This window comes from Astatotilapia calliptera, chromosome 14 (genome assembly GCF_900246225.1).
Source record: "Astatotilapia calliptera chromosome 14, fAstCal1.2, whole genome shotgun sequence".
Lineage (NCBI taxonomy): Eukaryota > Metazoa > Chordata > Actinopteri > Cichliformes > Cichlidae > Astatotilapia > Astatotilapia calliptera.
This window is the reverse complement of record NC_039315.1, coordinates 38,722,919-38,738,338: the sequence shown is the minus strand read 5'-3', so window position 1 is coordinate 38,738,338 and position 15,420 is coordinate 38,722,919. Positions and strand designations below refer to the sequence as shown.

At 40.0% G+C, this 15,420-nt stretch overlaps 1 protein-coding gene across 2 annotated transcripts in view; it reads left to right on the top strand.

The window, feature by feature from the left end:
• Window positions 1-2,259: 2,259 nt before the first annotated feature.
• Window positions 2,260-15,420, top strand: part of sez6b (seizure related 6 homolog b) — a 233,226-nt gene continuing 220,065 nt past the window's right edge. For both annotated transcript variants that reach the window (XM_026192832.1, XM_026192831.1), the window contains exon 1: window positions 2,260-2,676. In XM_026192832.1, the coding sequence (XP_026048617.1) occupies window positions 2,601-2,676 (76 nt within the window). In that variant the 5' untranslated portion in view covers window positions 2,260-2,600. The remainder of the gene's footprint in view (window positions 2,677-15,420) is intronic.

The window sequence follows — 15,420 nt, the reverse complement described above, 5'->3', positions numbered from 1 at the left end:
GTGTGCTTTGAGGTAGGTAGGAGTAAAAAAGGGTGTAGTTTGTGTGTGTGAGCACCTGTGTGTACACCTGTGAGTGTGAGCGCGCTTGTACGTATGTGGTCACAGTTGCTCCAAGACAGTAAGGACAGTAATTCACTAAACTAAATTAAATAATACAGCATATTACAACATTGCGAGAGGAATCAGGGTAATCTGAGACAGCTTTAACTATATGCTTTATCAAAAAGGAAGGTTTCAAGCCTAATCTTAAAACTAGAGAGGGTGACTTTCTCACAAATCCAACCTGGGAGGTAGTTCCACAGAAGAGGGGCCTGAAGGACCCTTGGATCCCCAAGTAAGCAATTACATTTGCATAGTTTATTCCAGACATTTACTATGCTTTTTTAAAAGTATATAACAACAATAAATGTTCATAAGATGTTTTAAATTTCATCGAAATGATAAAGTATAAATTGATCATCTACGTAGTGTATAATATAAAGCTTAAAATTATACTATTAAAATTATTCCTGCGATCCCAGGGGCTATGATGTCAGAGTCACCCATGGCAACCTGGTCCTGGGTGAGGGACCAGAGAAAGAGCGATTCAGGTGACCCTTATGAGTCAAAAATCAAGGGAAAGGGTTACCGAAGCCCTCCCTGGAGGCAAGCCTGGGGAGGGTGTCCCAAGGAGAATGCCTGGTGGCCTTAACCCATGGGGCTTGGGCAGGTGCAGCCCGAAGAAGAGACATGGGTTCACCCTCCCGTAGGCTCACCGCCCACAGGAGGCACTGTAGGGTTCGGGTGACGACCAAGGGTAGAGACCCTGGGGACCAATCCCCAGCTACTGAGACTTGTGATTGGGGCATGGAACATCACCTCTCTGGTGGTAAAGAAACCTGAGCTAGTGTGTGAGATCATGAGCTCCCGGCTAGATATAGTCGGGCTCACCTCAACACACAGCTTGTATTTTGGAACCAGTCTCGTAGAGAGGGGCTGGACTCTGTCCCAGTCTAGAGTTGCCTTTGGTGAGAGGCACCGGCCTTGGGTGGGTATCTTGGTATCCCTTTGGCTTGCTGCCTGTACATTGACATTTTTCATGGCAGATGAGAGGGTTTGTTCCCTGCACCTTTGGTTCAGGGAACAGGTTGAGGGGGTGAGGGATGAACTGTCAACTGATCACCAATCAGCAGTGAGTTGGATCAGGTGGATGCTGGACAGACGTAGGATGCCTAAATGTATTGTGAAGGTATGCTAGGAATGCTCCTCGCTCCGCTCCTGTAACACACTCCTCTCCAAAACCTGCTAAGACAAGACGGGAAGGTCAGTGGCCTATTCATGAAATGCATGAAAGCAATATTTCTGGTCAGACCCCGGGCTTCACTAACTCAATAACTCAGCAATCCAGTGTCGACTGAAACTCATCCACCCAGTTAAGTAGTGGCCACTGACAAAGGTGATCAGCGGCAGCTGGTGAAGTAGATGGGCGACAGGTGTGGCTGGCTTCAGCACGGGAAACTCCTCTGGCCTGATGACGCCCACAAACTGGCATGGTGGAACACACACAAACACACAGGAGAGGAGGCGGGGGGAGGGAAGTCAGAAACAAAACACAAAGAAAAACATACACATGGGCAGGTCGACCAGCAGAAACTGCCAGACCATGACATCTCAGCAAAAATGGAGTCCATAGACTTTATATAAGTGCAAGAAAATTGTAGTAATGTAAGGCTTGTGTATTTTTTTTTAAAGAAAATGAAAAAACAAAAAACAAAAACAGAAACTAAAAAAACTAGAAAATAGAGGCAACACCCAGACTATAGTGACACGTCTGCACTGATACATTTAGCTAACCTCAGTACTCACACTTTGAATTTCTTTGAACACACAAAAGTTTAGACGCTTCTTGAGGGGTTTAGAAAAAAATGAATCAATAGAAGATAAAAATAATGTTCACAGAAGCTATCAAATTCCAATGATTTTCTTTCTTTTGATCATTATTGTTTCTCTTGGCATTATTTCAATTTAGAATGTAATATATTACCTTTTTACTACACTAGGGTTCCAAATGCAGGACTTAATGCAAAGGATCAGATAGCATATAAATTCATTAATTGCCACAAAACTAAAATCAAAATATAGAAAAATGTAGAAATTGCATGCATAATCATCAGTGATCTGACGTCAAACGTTCACAATTCACTTTTAGCCTTTAAAAGAATCACTGTCTTTAGACCAAACTTTGAGCTCCAACTGTTTTTCCTGTGTTCCACTGGATGACGCTAGGAGCTGTTCACAGTGCTGAATGCTCGGCGGCAGTGCTGCCCTGAAGAGGAGTCTCCTAGCAAGTAGAACACAGAGCGCTGCAACGGCAACAGCAGCTCTCTACAGCCTCCAGTCATCGCACAGAGTACAGTCTGTAGTCTGTAGTCGTGTTGGTGGAACGAAAATAACAGCCCGTCGTCTGCTTCAATGAGTACGTTCAGACAGCAAAACCGGGCTGAAGTCACCCAAAGGAGCACGCAGTGTGTGTAGTCGTTGTTCGGCGGAGCTCTCGGTGCTTCGGTCCGTCGGAGGGAAAGTGCTGATTCCAAGGCTCAAGAAGCGCTAAACGGGAAAACATGATGAATGGGATGAGATATTATTTTCCTGTCCTGCTTGTTCTGGTGGCGGTGGTCAAAGACACGGGCGCCAGAGGTAAGAACTGTTCAAATTATATTTATTTCGAAAAAGCTGTTCCCGTGTTTATCCCGAGTGCTTACATGGTTTTTCAGCCTTCGACTTCGCTTTCCAGAATTAGATGCTTGGGTGGTGGATTTTGTCTTATTTTCGTAATGGACGCTTTCCGTTTCCACCGTTTTCCAGCTCCTCCATGTGCTCACACGGCTTACGAATAAAACGCACTGGTTATTGTGAGGAAGACACGAGTGCGTACAGGTTGTGGCTAAATTTCAGGTTTGATTGTTTACATTGCTGTCCGATAAAAACATGAGCAGCACAAATCTTAAAAGCCCATTAAAGTTGTCAATCAAGGCGCATTTTACATAGCAGAAAGCAAACTTTAATAACCGTTACAACTTAGTATATGATTCATTTATAAGTCCAGAGGCAAGCGGGCGGATAAAAATGCAATTTTCCATCCTCAACATTACTAACTAATTACAACAAATACATTAAAAATAAAATGTATACATTAATAAACAACAAAGAAAGATCGCATCTTTCGCAGTGCTCTTATCATAACAGAGGAATGGCTTTACAGCTTTCCTACATTTTTCATATTTCCCAACAAAACACAGAGGGCAACAAAGCATGGATGGTGTTAGACATCTCCCCGGATAGAGGCTAGGCGACATTTCGCCTAATATTTTCTGAATCCCTAGCCCGATACCTAAGAATTGACTTATCAACACTGCCTAGTCTAAGCATTAAAACTGTTATCATATCATCTATATCATACATGCCTCTTTGACAGATGACAAGAACTCTATGAAGTAAAGAAGTTATCTGAGGAGAAGCCCCTGCTTTGTCACTCATCTTTTAATTAGACATGTCTGTGTAGGTGTAGCCGACACCGGCAGAATCCACATTTTTCGGATGATCGGAGTCAGATGCCTGTTTTTAGATCTATATTGTGATATGTTAGAAGTGTCACTTACTAAATAAGTAAGTAGAGTAGAGGATTCATCATGACATAGCTAGAATGAACTGCTCAGTGTGCCATTTGGTTTGAGTCTCATCTAGGAATTTGATGTCACAAAGTTAAACTGTTCCCTGTTAGACTGCTGCTACTGTCACCATACACACTTCCATTAGCAGAGCCGTGTACTAATTTTACACTACATAATTAGTCTTAGTATGTTTGTGTTTCCACAGCAAAATGAAATATAGACCAAGTGTGTTTTTGACTGTACTGCACTGCTAGTGTACACTAAAAATTCACAGTTCTAAGGGTAAAAAGGTAAGCTACTAAGTTGCTGAAAATATAAATATGTTTCAGAAAGTGTTGGTGGATATCTTCACACAGATTAAAGGCTCAAATACATATTTTTCTCTGTCAATGTCAAATGTCAAAACTCATAAAATTCGTATTTTTTGTAGAGTTACTTCAAGATAGAAGATTAATAACTTCTGTAGTGCTGTATACACTTTTGGGCTGACATGAAGGAGAAGAGACTTATGTTACAGTTTTTTGTTTTCTTTCATTTTGTGTTATTGTTTTTTCCCCTACAATACGTCATGAACATGGGACCTACTGAGGTGTTATTCCTGAGGAGTTTTTGTTCTGGGGCTGTAAGATGTCGCTGATGATTGCGAATGCTACTGGAGTGGAGGATGTGCAACAAGATTACTGATCTAAGTCATCAGTGATTTTAATGTTTTGATTGTCTGACATTTTTGACTGAGGTCAAAAAGAAGTAGGCAGAGAAAATTCAGGTCCACCTTCTCCTAAGTTTGTCCATTAGAGAAGACTTTATCTAAACAGTTTGAAGCTGTTAGAATTAGTTTGGGATTTGAAAAACTTTCTGACCCGAGCCACTAGGATTGAAGTTTTAATAGGTTCGAATCTCATAACAAAAGTCACAGTAAATTATTTGTGTAAAGTTATTGGAGTCTACCCAAGCAATGGAGTTTCATGGAATAAATAATGTATGGCCTGTTGTTGGCATGACTGACTGGTCTGACCCAGGATCCAGACCAGGATTGAATAGGTTGAATGACATATGCATCTAATTTGTCCCCAGAACTTGTCATCGAAGGAACTTGTTCTGGGGCTAAAGAGTCCCTAAAGGAACCATTATTATGTTTAAATGTTCTTGAAAAATAATCTAGCTCATAATTATGCTCATATATCTGATATTGACTAAGCAAAAATCTCTTTATTGAATTACATTGCTGGCAGTCATGTTTTCAGGTAATCAAAAGCTGTGGAAGTGAACAGTGAAAACCTGGATAAAAACAAAGTTTTATTCTGAGTGTGTAAAAATTTAGTATAACACAAAGTGTCTCATGCAAAGATACTTCACCTGACCTTGGTTGCTTTTGTGTCTAAATTAGAAACAATGAGTAGGGATTTTGGGGCTTTTAATTTGTAAACAGCTTTTTCAAAATTCTGTTTTTTAGCCTTTGATATATAGAATGCAGTATTTGGTAATGGTCAAGCTTAAATTTGCTTTTTTGGTGTAGTGCTCAATCTTGCATCCTGAGGTAGCTTGTGACAAAAAAGATAAAAAAGTAGAGATGCTGTTTGATATCCCAGTAGGTTTGAAGAATGCTTAGTTTAATGCATAATTTGTAACAATCTAGCTGCTAGTGGTCTTAAAAAAGTTGTAAAGCTTAAGATTCAAGGAGATGTGGCACTTGTGTGTTTCGGTATTAACATTTTTTTAACCAATTGATTGGCCTGCTTTTGTAATATACGTAATATTCAAACATGTAACATTTCATGTTTTATGCTTGTATAGTACTGTCCATTTTACTTCCCTCTTCACCACTAAATTAATGAATCGGTTTTATGAGACGCTACTCTTGATCTAATAGACAAGTGTCACCCAAGGGAGGTGATACTTTATGTTAGTAATTGCTATCCTTGACCCTGGCTTCTGATTAGCCTATAATCGGAAGTGCCAGGACCCTGCAGACGCTTTGTTTGGCTGCCACTTCTTACTATTCAAAGCTCTTCACTGTCACTGATGCACAAAACGGTGTGCTCTCAGCAAGCTTTAATGGTATGAAATAAGCCTTGCATGAAATAAACCTAGTGTCTTTTTGGAAAGCAGAATAGCAGAGGTTATAAAGTCTGTCTTTTTTGGTTCACTGTTGGCTTCAGGGATCATGCTTGTAGTTGACCTTGACCTTTCATTTTTCTGGAAGGCAGGCATTTTCTTTGCAGGACTGTGTTAGCACCAAGTTCTATTTACAAAACAAAATCCAGTGGTGTGTGTTACATTCATGTTATTACAAATCCAAAATACTTCAACATCAGTACGACCAAAGCATAACATACATTTTTGTGTCTTTTTTAGGTACATAGACAGCTATCTGTTTCTATTTATGTCTCTATGGTCTGGAAATCAATTTTTTAGGCTGTTAACTTCTTTGGGTTGCTCGTGTTTCCATTGTTAATACAGCACAAGTGTTTCAAATTACTCTGCATTTACAACTACAAAACAGTGTCAACAGCCATAAAGGCAGACACGATGTTCACTGTGATGTACAGAATGACTCAACAAAATCCCAATTTTATTCGCTCTGTATTGTTCCTTTTTTATATACTAAACCAAAATGCAATCGAACTCTGAGCCAAAAATAAGCTGACAGTTATATTCTGTTGACATCTGCATACACGACGTTTTATATTTTCTTGTTCTTGTTCTTCTTCCTTTTCGTCCAGCCGGGACGGTTCACCACAGCTGATCATCTCCCACCATCTGACCCTGTCCCAAGCATCCTCTTTTGTGAACACAGCGTTTTATGATTCGGGTGTGAACAAGTGAATTTGAACTGTTTGAACCACAACTTTACAATGACTGTCCAGGGGATTGTTAGTCATTGTTAGTTAACAGTAAATGATTATTAAGTCAAGCTTAACTCAGTTTACTACTTATGAACAATGCCCATTATAAAGTGATAACTATAACTTTAATCTTGCCTAATGATAATTATTCCAATTTTAAGTAATTCAGTACAAATAGGAACAACCAATAAAGAATAAAAAAACATAGTTAATCAAAATGTGAACTATAACAAGTGGCAACAAAGGTGCAACCCAGAAACTACTATCAGAGTCCATGACCAATCCTTTTCAACCTTAGTTTATTCTGCACGCACCAATATATGTCATTCACTTTCCTTGTTTTGTCCTTGAAATACAGATTTGGCGTAAACCACTTAATCTGAAGCAATTTATTTGTTATAATATACAAGAGTCTCATAGCCTTTACCAGTAATTGCTTGCTTGGTTGTCATAGTGATCATCAAGTTATTTTTAATATGACCTAAGTTGACTTAAGTCCTGTGTTTTTTTTTTTTTGGCAAAAAATTATGGCATGACTTGCAAAATAGGTTTGAGATCTTGAATTTAAACATAAAGTGCAGCTACACATTGTACCCACAGCATCTCAATTAGTCAACATATTTTGTTAAAATTTAAAAGGATGTTGGTTTGGTTTTTCATTTGGTAATGATACAGAACATGGAGGAAGACAATACTTTGCAGAACTGGGGCACTTGTTAACAGATCTATCCCATATGGAAAAGAAATAGCAAAACATATATGATTTACTCATGAAAGTGGCCACTTTCTCATTACTTTCATATATATTTTTAGTAAGTATACAAAACATACAAGTTTCATTGTATAATTTTTCAAGGGATCTTATATGTGTTTTCACTCTTGTATGCTTTTCATACAAGTTTCATACAAGACAGATAAAAACTTTATAAGATTTATATATATCTTTTCCATATGGGATACTAAGGGAAAATTACAATGTGAAACAGCTCAACCTCTACACAATTAACACTGCAGCACATGTCAACAGTGCGGATGTACTATCTGTCAGAGAGAAGAAGTAGCTCCATGACAAAGTAAATCTCTGACAATGTTGCATTTTCAGCTTTGGGCAGTTTTATCCTGAAGCTTAGACCTGAGCGATCAGTCCTGGTTCTACTTAATGTTTTGCCATTGCTACTACACTCACTGCTGATTGCTGCTCTGTTATTCTGTTATACTGTCTCTTTTCATGTAGCATTCTGTGCAGTTTAAGCACAATAATGGAAATATAACTGCAAGTAGTTGTAGACCTGAAATAGAACCTGTTTTGATGATGTCTCAGAGGTTTTGGGGTCAGACAGTCTGTCCTTTTTCCTTCAGATTACTACCCAGATAAATATGTTGGCCCTGGCTGACCCAGAGCAAGTGATGCCCTCAGTCCCACCCCCAGGGCCTGCTTGCATTGCCACTGCCTGTCATCATTGTCAGCACTCTGCTGGGAGAGCTGCCTGACACTAATGGCTGCTGCAAGGCTGACTGGGCTAAAGGGGCTTTATTATAGGCCAACAACAACACAGTGCACCAAACACATAGACATCACAGCTTTCAGGGTCTAAAGGAAGGGGCTGCATAGTGCCCTTGGCAAATAGAAGTGATCCAATTTTTAAACAGCACCCTTTTGGGGTGTTACCACACCCCAAAAGTTATGTTATATTTTCTCTCAGAGATGAATTAGTATATTTTGGGTTCTTACATAAGTCTTCAACGTGTGGAAGAGGATTGTACCTACACAACTAATACATAAAAACATAGAATATCTAACTGTCGGATGGAGTAGTGTAAAGCACACTGCCGTGGCCTCTACAGCAGTAGACATGTGTTCTATTGAGTGATGAATTATGCTTCTCTGTTTGGCAAAAGTTAAATTTTTTCCCTGTGTCATTGTTAAGCTTTTCTTAATACCTTTTCCAGGGATTTTATAAAAAAGACAGACAAGAGCACTCAAAACTCCTTGCTTTCTATCTAACATTGACACATTCGTATTCTGATGAATTCACCGGAGAGCGACTTGGGGTTAGTATTGTGCCCAAGGATACGATGCAGACTGGAGAAACCAGCAACAGTCCAATCAGTAGATGACCAGCTATACTTCCTGAGCCATCCACAGTCACTGTGATGTCACCCTTTTGCCTTGATTTTGAAGCCTCAGTGAAACCTCATTTTAGCTCCTACTCTTAGAAGATAGAAGTTTCTATTTTTGAATTATCAGGTGACAGTACCAAGCTTTGGTCACAAGTGTCATTCGTTACATTCATACATGGCTGACTAAATCTTTTGCTGAATAAAACGGTTTCTTCCTTTCAGAACCTGTCCTCATTTAATTCATATAACTCCTTCAAATGTTTATAGGAACTATTTTCAGAAGTGATAAGAGACCCTTTCTTCCTTCTCTATCTGTATCTCTCTCCCTCTCACACACACACATACACACCCTTTCCCCACCCCCTTCATCATCCCTGCCACAGCAGAAAAGCAATTTGTTCTTGGTGTCACTGATCTGATGCAATCAGCACTGCTTCACGCTTTTGAATAAAGAAAAGACAGCGAGAAAGGACACTGTTTAATTAAAAGACACACTTTGGTGAATGTGATGATCATATAATTTAAGGTGGAGGACGTAAGGGTTACTTGTTCAACACCTGCGTAACAATTACGACTGATTAACCTATCCAAACTCACCCGTTGCACTCATCAAGAGCTATTCAGGGTGTTGAGACTACAATCTCCTTCTAATTGTCTCCCAGCCTTTTCCTCTTTAAAGCACTCACTTGGAAATGAGATTTATCAAAATTCACTGCTGCTCCCTCTCACAGGAAATAGCGGCTTTGGTTCTTTACATACAACTGCTGACACCTTCAGAGAGGAGCTGAGGGGGTGGAGAGGTGGAGCACTCTCATTTTCCCTTTTCTCCATCTCCTCTTCTCTCTTTGGATAGCAGTCCCTGTGAAGTGAACAGTGCTCTTGTGAAGTATTTACCCTCATCTCTGTCAATCAAAGCTGGTTTCCTAAGGCTGCATTCATCTGCTTTACAATATCTTTGGGTCCTCTCCAGTTTGCTATTTCCCATGACAGAGTCTCTGAGTTAAATTAAATATGATGCAAATGGCAGATGATGCATTTTGAATTGCATCTGCTTTATATGTCACCATCACATCCCACATCCTGACATCTCTGAATGCTGCTTCATGTGGCCTTTACAGAACATTCATGAAGAGTCACACATTGAGCTGAGAGTGTCTCTTTTGACTTTAAATCTGACAATAAAGAATTCTCTGAATCCAGTTTTGCACACAGACACAATTAAGTCCACCCTAACAGTCTGAATTTCAAACTGGTACATTAATCCTTAGCATGGCCTAATTGATAGCTGTCACTTAACATCAATCCAAGAGCACCTTGGGGTATTTCTTGCAAATCAATAGTCAGTGTCAGTCATATTTGGTTTGCTGCTATGCCTCAAGCAATCTATTTTGGATCTTGCACCATTTATTTTAGGTAAAAGCTACTTTTGGCTTCTCCCCTGTGTTTGACCTTCCAAAGGTTTTCACCAATGATGAACAAATTATTTACTTTATTTTAAACTGTACGCTCTACTTGCTTAGTGACACCTTGTCACTGAGCTTATACACTCAACAATGGGCATGAACATAGAGCAGAAATTCTGCTCCTTGTTGACATGTTAGCATCAAACAGTTATTGTCGGTTTGCAGGCAGCACCTTTTTGATGCCAGTTTCCCATTTCCCAAATTGAAGTCTGGTGACTGTGGATCACTGCACTCTGCTGGTTCATGTTTAAAAACGTGATGATAAAAGAATTTCGACGTGTTGCATAATCCTGCCCAAGCCGTTCAAAGATGGTGCACTATGGTCATAAATAAATAAATGTGATCAGCAAATGGTTGTGGTTTCCACTAAGAGGTTCACAACTCAAAAAAAACAAGCAAACAAAAAACACACAGAGAAAAACTACATGCAATGCTTTCATCATACCTTACCATGAGAACCAATTTTTTCATTCTTCTAAACTTTTCCCTCATCATGGATGCTTTTGTTCTTTGCGACTATCCTGTCTAAACTCAGCAGATGTTTTTGTGTCTAAATCCAATCAGGTAAGCAGTTAAACCTGCATGAGTGGCATTAACATGTAGCCATATTTCAATTTTACCCAAAGCCCTTTTCTTCTTCTCATCCTTGGTTTTGTGATGGCTTGTGGAAGTGGGTAGACCTAAGGAGCAGGCAAAACAACGAGTTGTACAAGAAAGTGGGTTATTTACAAGCTTCAACAGTGATGAAAAAAAAACTGAATTAAGGTGTGGCATATATACCTTTATGTGGCTTTCAGGGAGTCTGTAAAAGGGGAGAGGGAGAATTAGTAGAGGCAGGAGTACAGGCAGAGGCAAATAACTGAATATTTGACTGAAACATTCCTTGAAATCCGAAGAGTGTGTTTCTAAGGGAGGTTAGTTGCAGGGGTGACTGGAGCTGAGGTTACCAGAGACCTGTGGTTTAGATTGGGCAGGGAGAAGAGTTTCTGTCAGAGGCTGGCTGTATGGGAGAAGCTGCATGCTAGAAGGCTAGAGATGTTTTGCCTATGATCTGGAGTTCCACAGAGCAAGATGGGTGAGTTCTTTAGGTAAGTAGCTGGGGATGCACAGGCAGGAGTCCATGAATATCGGACACCATGAAGGAAGAGACAGTCTTGTGCAGAATCACAGTCACAGCTGAGCCTAAATATTAAAACATTGCTTTTGAGATGAGTATAAGCCCAGCTTAGGAGGAATGGCTTCACTCAAAGGTGGAGGGCCTGTAGCCTGACAGGTCTGACGCTGTGCAGTAAATGACCAGAGGTGGCAAAAATATATACATTCTTTATTTAAGTACAAGTGCAGATATTAGTATTAAAAATACTCTAGTAAAAGTTGAAGTACATATTCAACTTCTTTACTCAAGTAAAAGTGAAAAAGTAAAAAAAAAAAAAAAATTATTATTATTATTATTTTTTAAATGTTCACGGTGCACCATGTAAAACCGGTTAAAACCAATATTAACCGGTTTTACAACATTATACTAGACAGTATAATGTTAGTGTGAAGGTGGAATTCAATAAATGAACCTAAGCATCATCAGCTTAACTTCAAATTCATCTCTGTTACACTCAAGGTAACCTTACTCTGGCCAATGGCACAACAGCTACTTTGCACCGTTGACACGCTATTCTTTATTTTAAATTATTCATAGTAGAGCAAACTGACCTGTCTACGTCTTCAGTTCAATTCAATTAATTTTTGCTCAATAGTTTGTCAAGATGGCGCTTCCACTCTTTGCCAGTGAACTTACTAATGCAACTATGCTGGACATAAGGCGTTGTCTCCACTCCTATCTGGGATTCCAGCTCACCTTTCTCGCACCCTGGCCTCAGTCTCATGGCAAAAGCGCTTCAGAAGTTGGTGCAAGCGCAGTGGTCTGCTTGTGAAGCTTAAGGCGTACTTGGTGTGCCCTTCCCCGGCTCCTTGGAATGAACATGGATCTGTGCCCGTGGATCCCATTGACACCTGGCTGGTGCCTGTTGTTGGCTTGGATCAGATGTTCCAGCCGTGTAGGATCTTCACTCCTCATCTTTGTCAGTGTGGGGTTAACCTGCAGCTGCTGTGTGGGGTCTCACAGTCAGCCACAAATGTGCTGATTGGATTTGTTTTTGGATTTGTGAACACTAGATTGTTGAGTAATACAACTTTTATTTATCACCCAAGGACTAAATTTCCTCTGTATAGCTGAAACATGGTTAAGTGCTAGTGAGTCCAGCGCATTCACAGAACTTGTAGCAGATGCCTGCTGCTTTTTAAACTCTGCTCAAATATGGGGCAGAGGCCTAGCGGTTGTTGTAAAGAAGCAGTATAAATGTAAACCACTGTCCTTATCAACATCACCTAGTAGCTTTGAACTGCGTGTGTTTGAGCTGAGTCGCTCTCACACAGTGCTCTGTGTTGTGGTTTACAGACCCCCCAAATACAATAAGGACTTCTTAACTAATTTTTCTGATCTGTTGGCTGAAATTATGCCAAAACACAATCATGTCCTTATTTCTGGGGACTTCAACCTTCAGGTGTGCTGCCCTTGTCCTGCTGCAGTTGTTGGGTGCTGTCATGTTTTAACCCTTCCACTGCTGGACAGTTCTCTGTTGTTTTTAATCAGAACTGCAGTAATTCCAGTAATTCTTAAATCCAGATATGACGCTAAGAGGAAACACTTTGCTGCTATTATTCAGGCAAATTGATGTAAGCCTCATGCTTTATTAAAAACTATTGAGATGGTCCTTCATGCGCTGTTGGTGTCGAGTCCTTTCAGGAAATTTGTGAAAAATTTCTAAACTTTTTTATTGATAAAGTATCACGTGTGAAAGCGCAGATTTCCTATTCTGCTCTTGACCCTTCTATCCATGTCCTTTGCTCTGCTACCAGTTATGACAGTTTCTTTGCTCAGCCTGCAGGAGTTGGTTTCTCACCTGAAGCCCTCAGGTTCCCTATATGATGCTCTTCCTCCATGATTTTTCAAAGAGCTTTTTACTCACCATAGCACCATTTGTACATTCCATTGTAAAAAGTCATTTTTCGTCTGGTGTTGGAGCTGTTGTAAATGTGCAGTAATTCAGCCTCTGCTCAAGAAACCTGCTCTTGATCCTGATATTATTGCAAATTACAGGCATATTTCCAAACTGCCTTTTATCTCAAAAACTCTTAAAAAGGTAGTTTACAAGCATTTAATGTCCTTTTTAGAGGAACATGGTATTTTAGAGGGTTTTCAGTCTGGTCTTAAAAGCTTTACACAGTACTGAATCTGCCCTTTTAAGAGTTTTTAATGATGTGTTTTTAGCAACCGACTCAGGTGAATGTTATTATTGTGCTTTTAGGTTTAACTGCTGCCTTTGATTCAGTGGATCATAAAATTTAGTTTCTCGGTTAGAGCAGTTGGTGGGTGTTGGGAGTACTGCACTGCAGTGGTTCAGATCTTATTTGGCAGAGTGAACTTTCCCAGTGAAACTTGATGTTTAGGATGTTTAAATTTAAATATTACCTCTCTTCTTCCTCTCATATCTTGTCTTTCTTATCTTTCTCCATCTCTGAGTGAAGTTAGCTCTCATTCTTTTCGTCCAAGAGAAGCTGTACTTTTAGCTAGCAGACACACTGTGCAACAAACTACACATAGATAGTTTGTGTTTGCTGATGGCTGTCAAGGTGATAGAAATGTTGCATTTGAATTGACCAGAGTGTTAAAAAACATTACTCCCTTTATGTTTGCCTTTATGTTTCCACTTTTGTAGGGTTAGCTAGTATGCCAGTACCAAGTACCTGCAGTTGTTTTGGTGTTGGGCCAAACAAAAGAAAAAACAACAGCCCATTTTAACCCCTGACTATGGCGCATGGTTTTGCTTCTTTTATCTCTTTTTATGAGATGCCCTGGTGATTATTCGCCTTTCATGTGTTACTGTTTCGACTTAAACCGGTTTGATGTTTCAAGGCCTGCAGTGATGTGAAATACTAAATACAATCATATGCCTGTTTTGAAGATGTAAGGATCAGAAAGTACATATACTTGTTTTAAAAATGTACAAACTTAAAGGAAAAGGTTGTCAGAAAATAGCTACTCAGGTAAAGTACACATACCTGAAAATTCTACTTAAGCACGGTATAGTATTTATACTTCGTTGCTTCCCACTTCTGCAAATGACTTATATGCTGATGCATATTTTGTCTGATCTCAGGGATTTCTTTATGTCTCTTTATTTGTTAAAGAACAGTTTTGTCAAATTTGTTAAAAATTGTACTCTCTTTAGCTACAGAGGATGTCCAATCTCTCTTTGTTATTTTTATAGTTGACGAATATATAGCCTTCTCTTTGTCTTTTATCAAAATCTTACTCAGAAAACATCAACTGAGCAGCTTTGACAAGTTTGTAATCGACAGTAACTGCTTCTCATTTCCTGGGTGATTGCTCATTTCCTTCTCTGTCAACATCTCATCTGTCCATCTCAGCCATTGCTGCTGCCTCTAAGTCCAGTCCACTGGGTACTGGAGGCGCATTGATCCAGCAGCAGTGGCGCATGGCCATTGTTTATACAGAAGACAGGCCCTGTCCGCTCTTCCTTCATGCACTGGCAGACAGTGTACACCTGTCTAATTGGGGCTGGCTTCTTCTGTGCATACAGAGCCAAAGGCCTCTCCACAATGATTAGGACTCTGACAGCTTGGCTCTCTTTTAGATTGCTGCTTCACATCCAGTGAGCTGTTTTGGTGAGGAGAGGGAGGAGGGTCATAGTTTGTTGTTTAAAGGTAGACAGACAAGGGAAGTCGCTATTTTTGTGTCACACATTTCTGTTGTCCTTGGAAGAGAATGAGAGAAATAACACTTGTCAGTAAAGGCTGTGATAGTAATCCTCCTTTTTTGTCCACTAATTTAAATCTATATTCTAAAGGTAAACAGAGCTGCCTGGGTTGGCGGGGTGGGCAAAAACCGAGCTTGGCTAAAATCATGTCACAGAAAGGCAGAGTCTTGGTTATGGAGGAGGAAGAGAATAACTGAGCAGAGGAAAAGTGAGTAGACAAGACAGAAAAAGTGTGGGGCCCGCAGAGCCATTGGGGGGGTATGAAAAGCGAAAAAAACAAAAAATAAAAACAACGCTTGGGCACTGCTAGCACGGGGCTCCCACACAAACGCAAAGCAGGAGATGAAGCATCGCTGAATATGTTTCCAAACCAACTTCATTCTAAGCCAAAGACTAGAAAATATGGTGAAGCAAATCTTCCCTTTGGTTTCACCTGCACAAGTGCCGAGGTAAGTCTCCCCTGCTTAATTGCTTTTCCCTGCGTCGGGAGCAGTGCTGGGCTCTC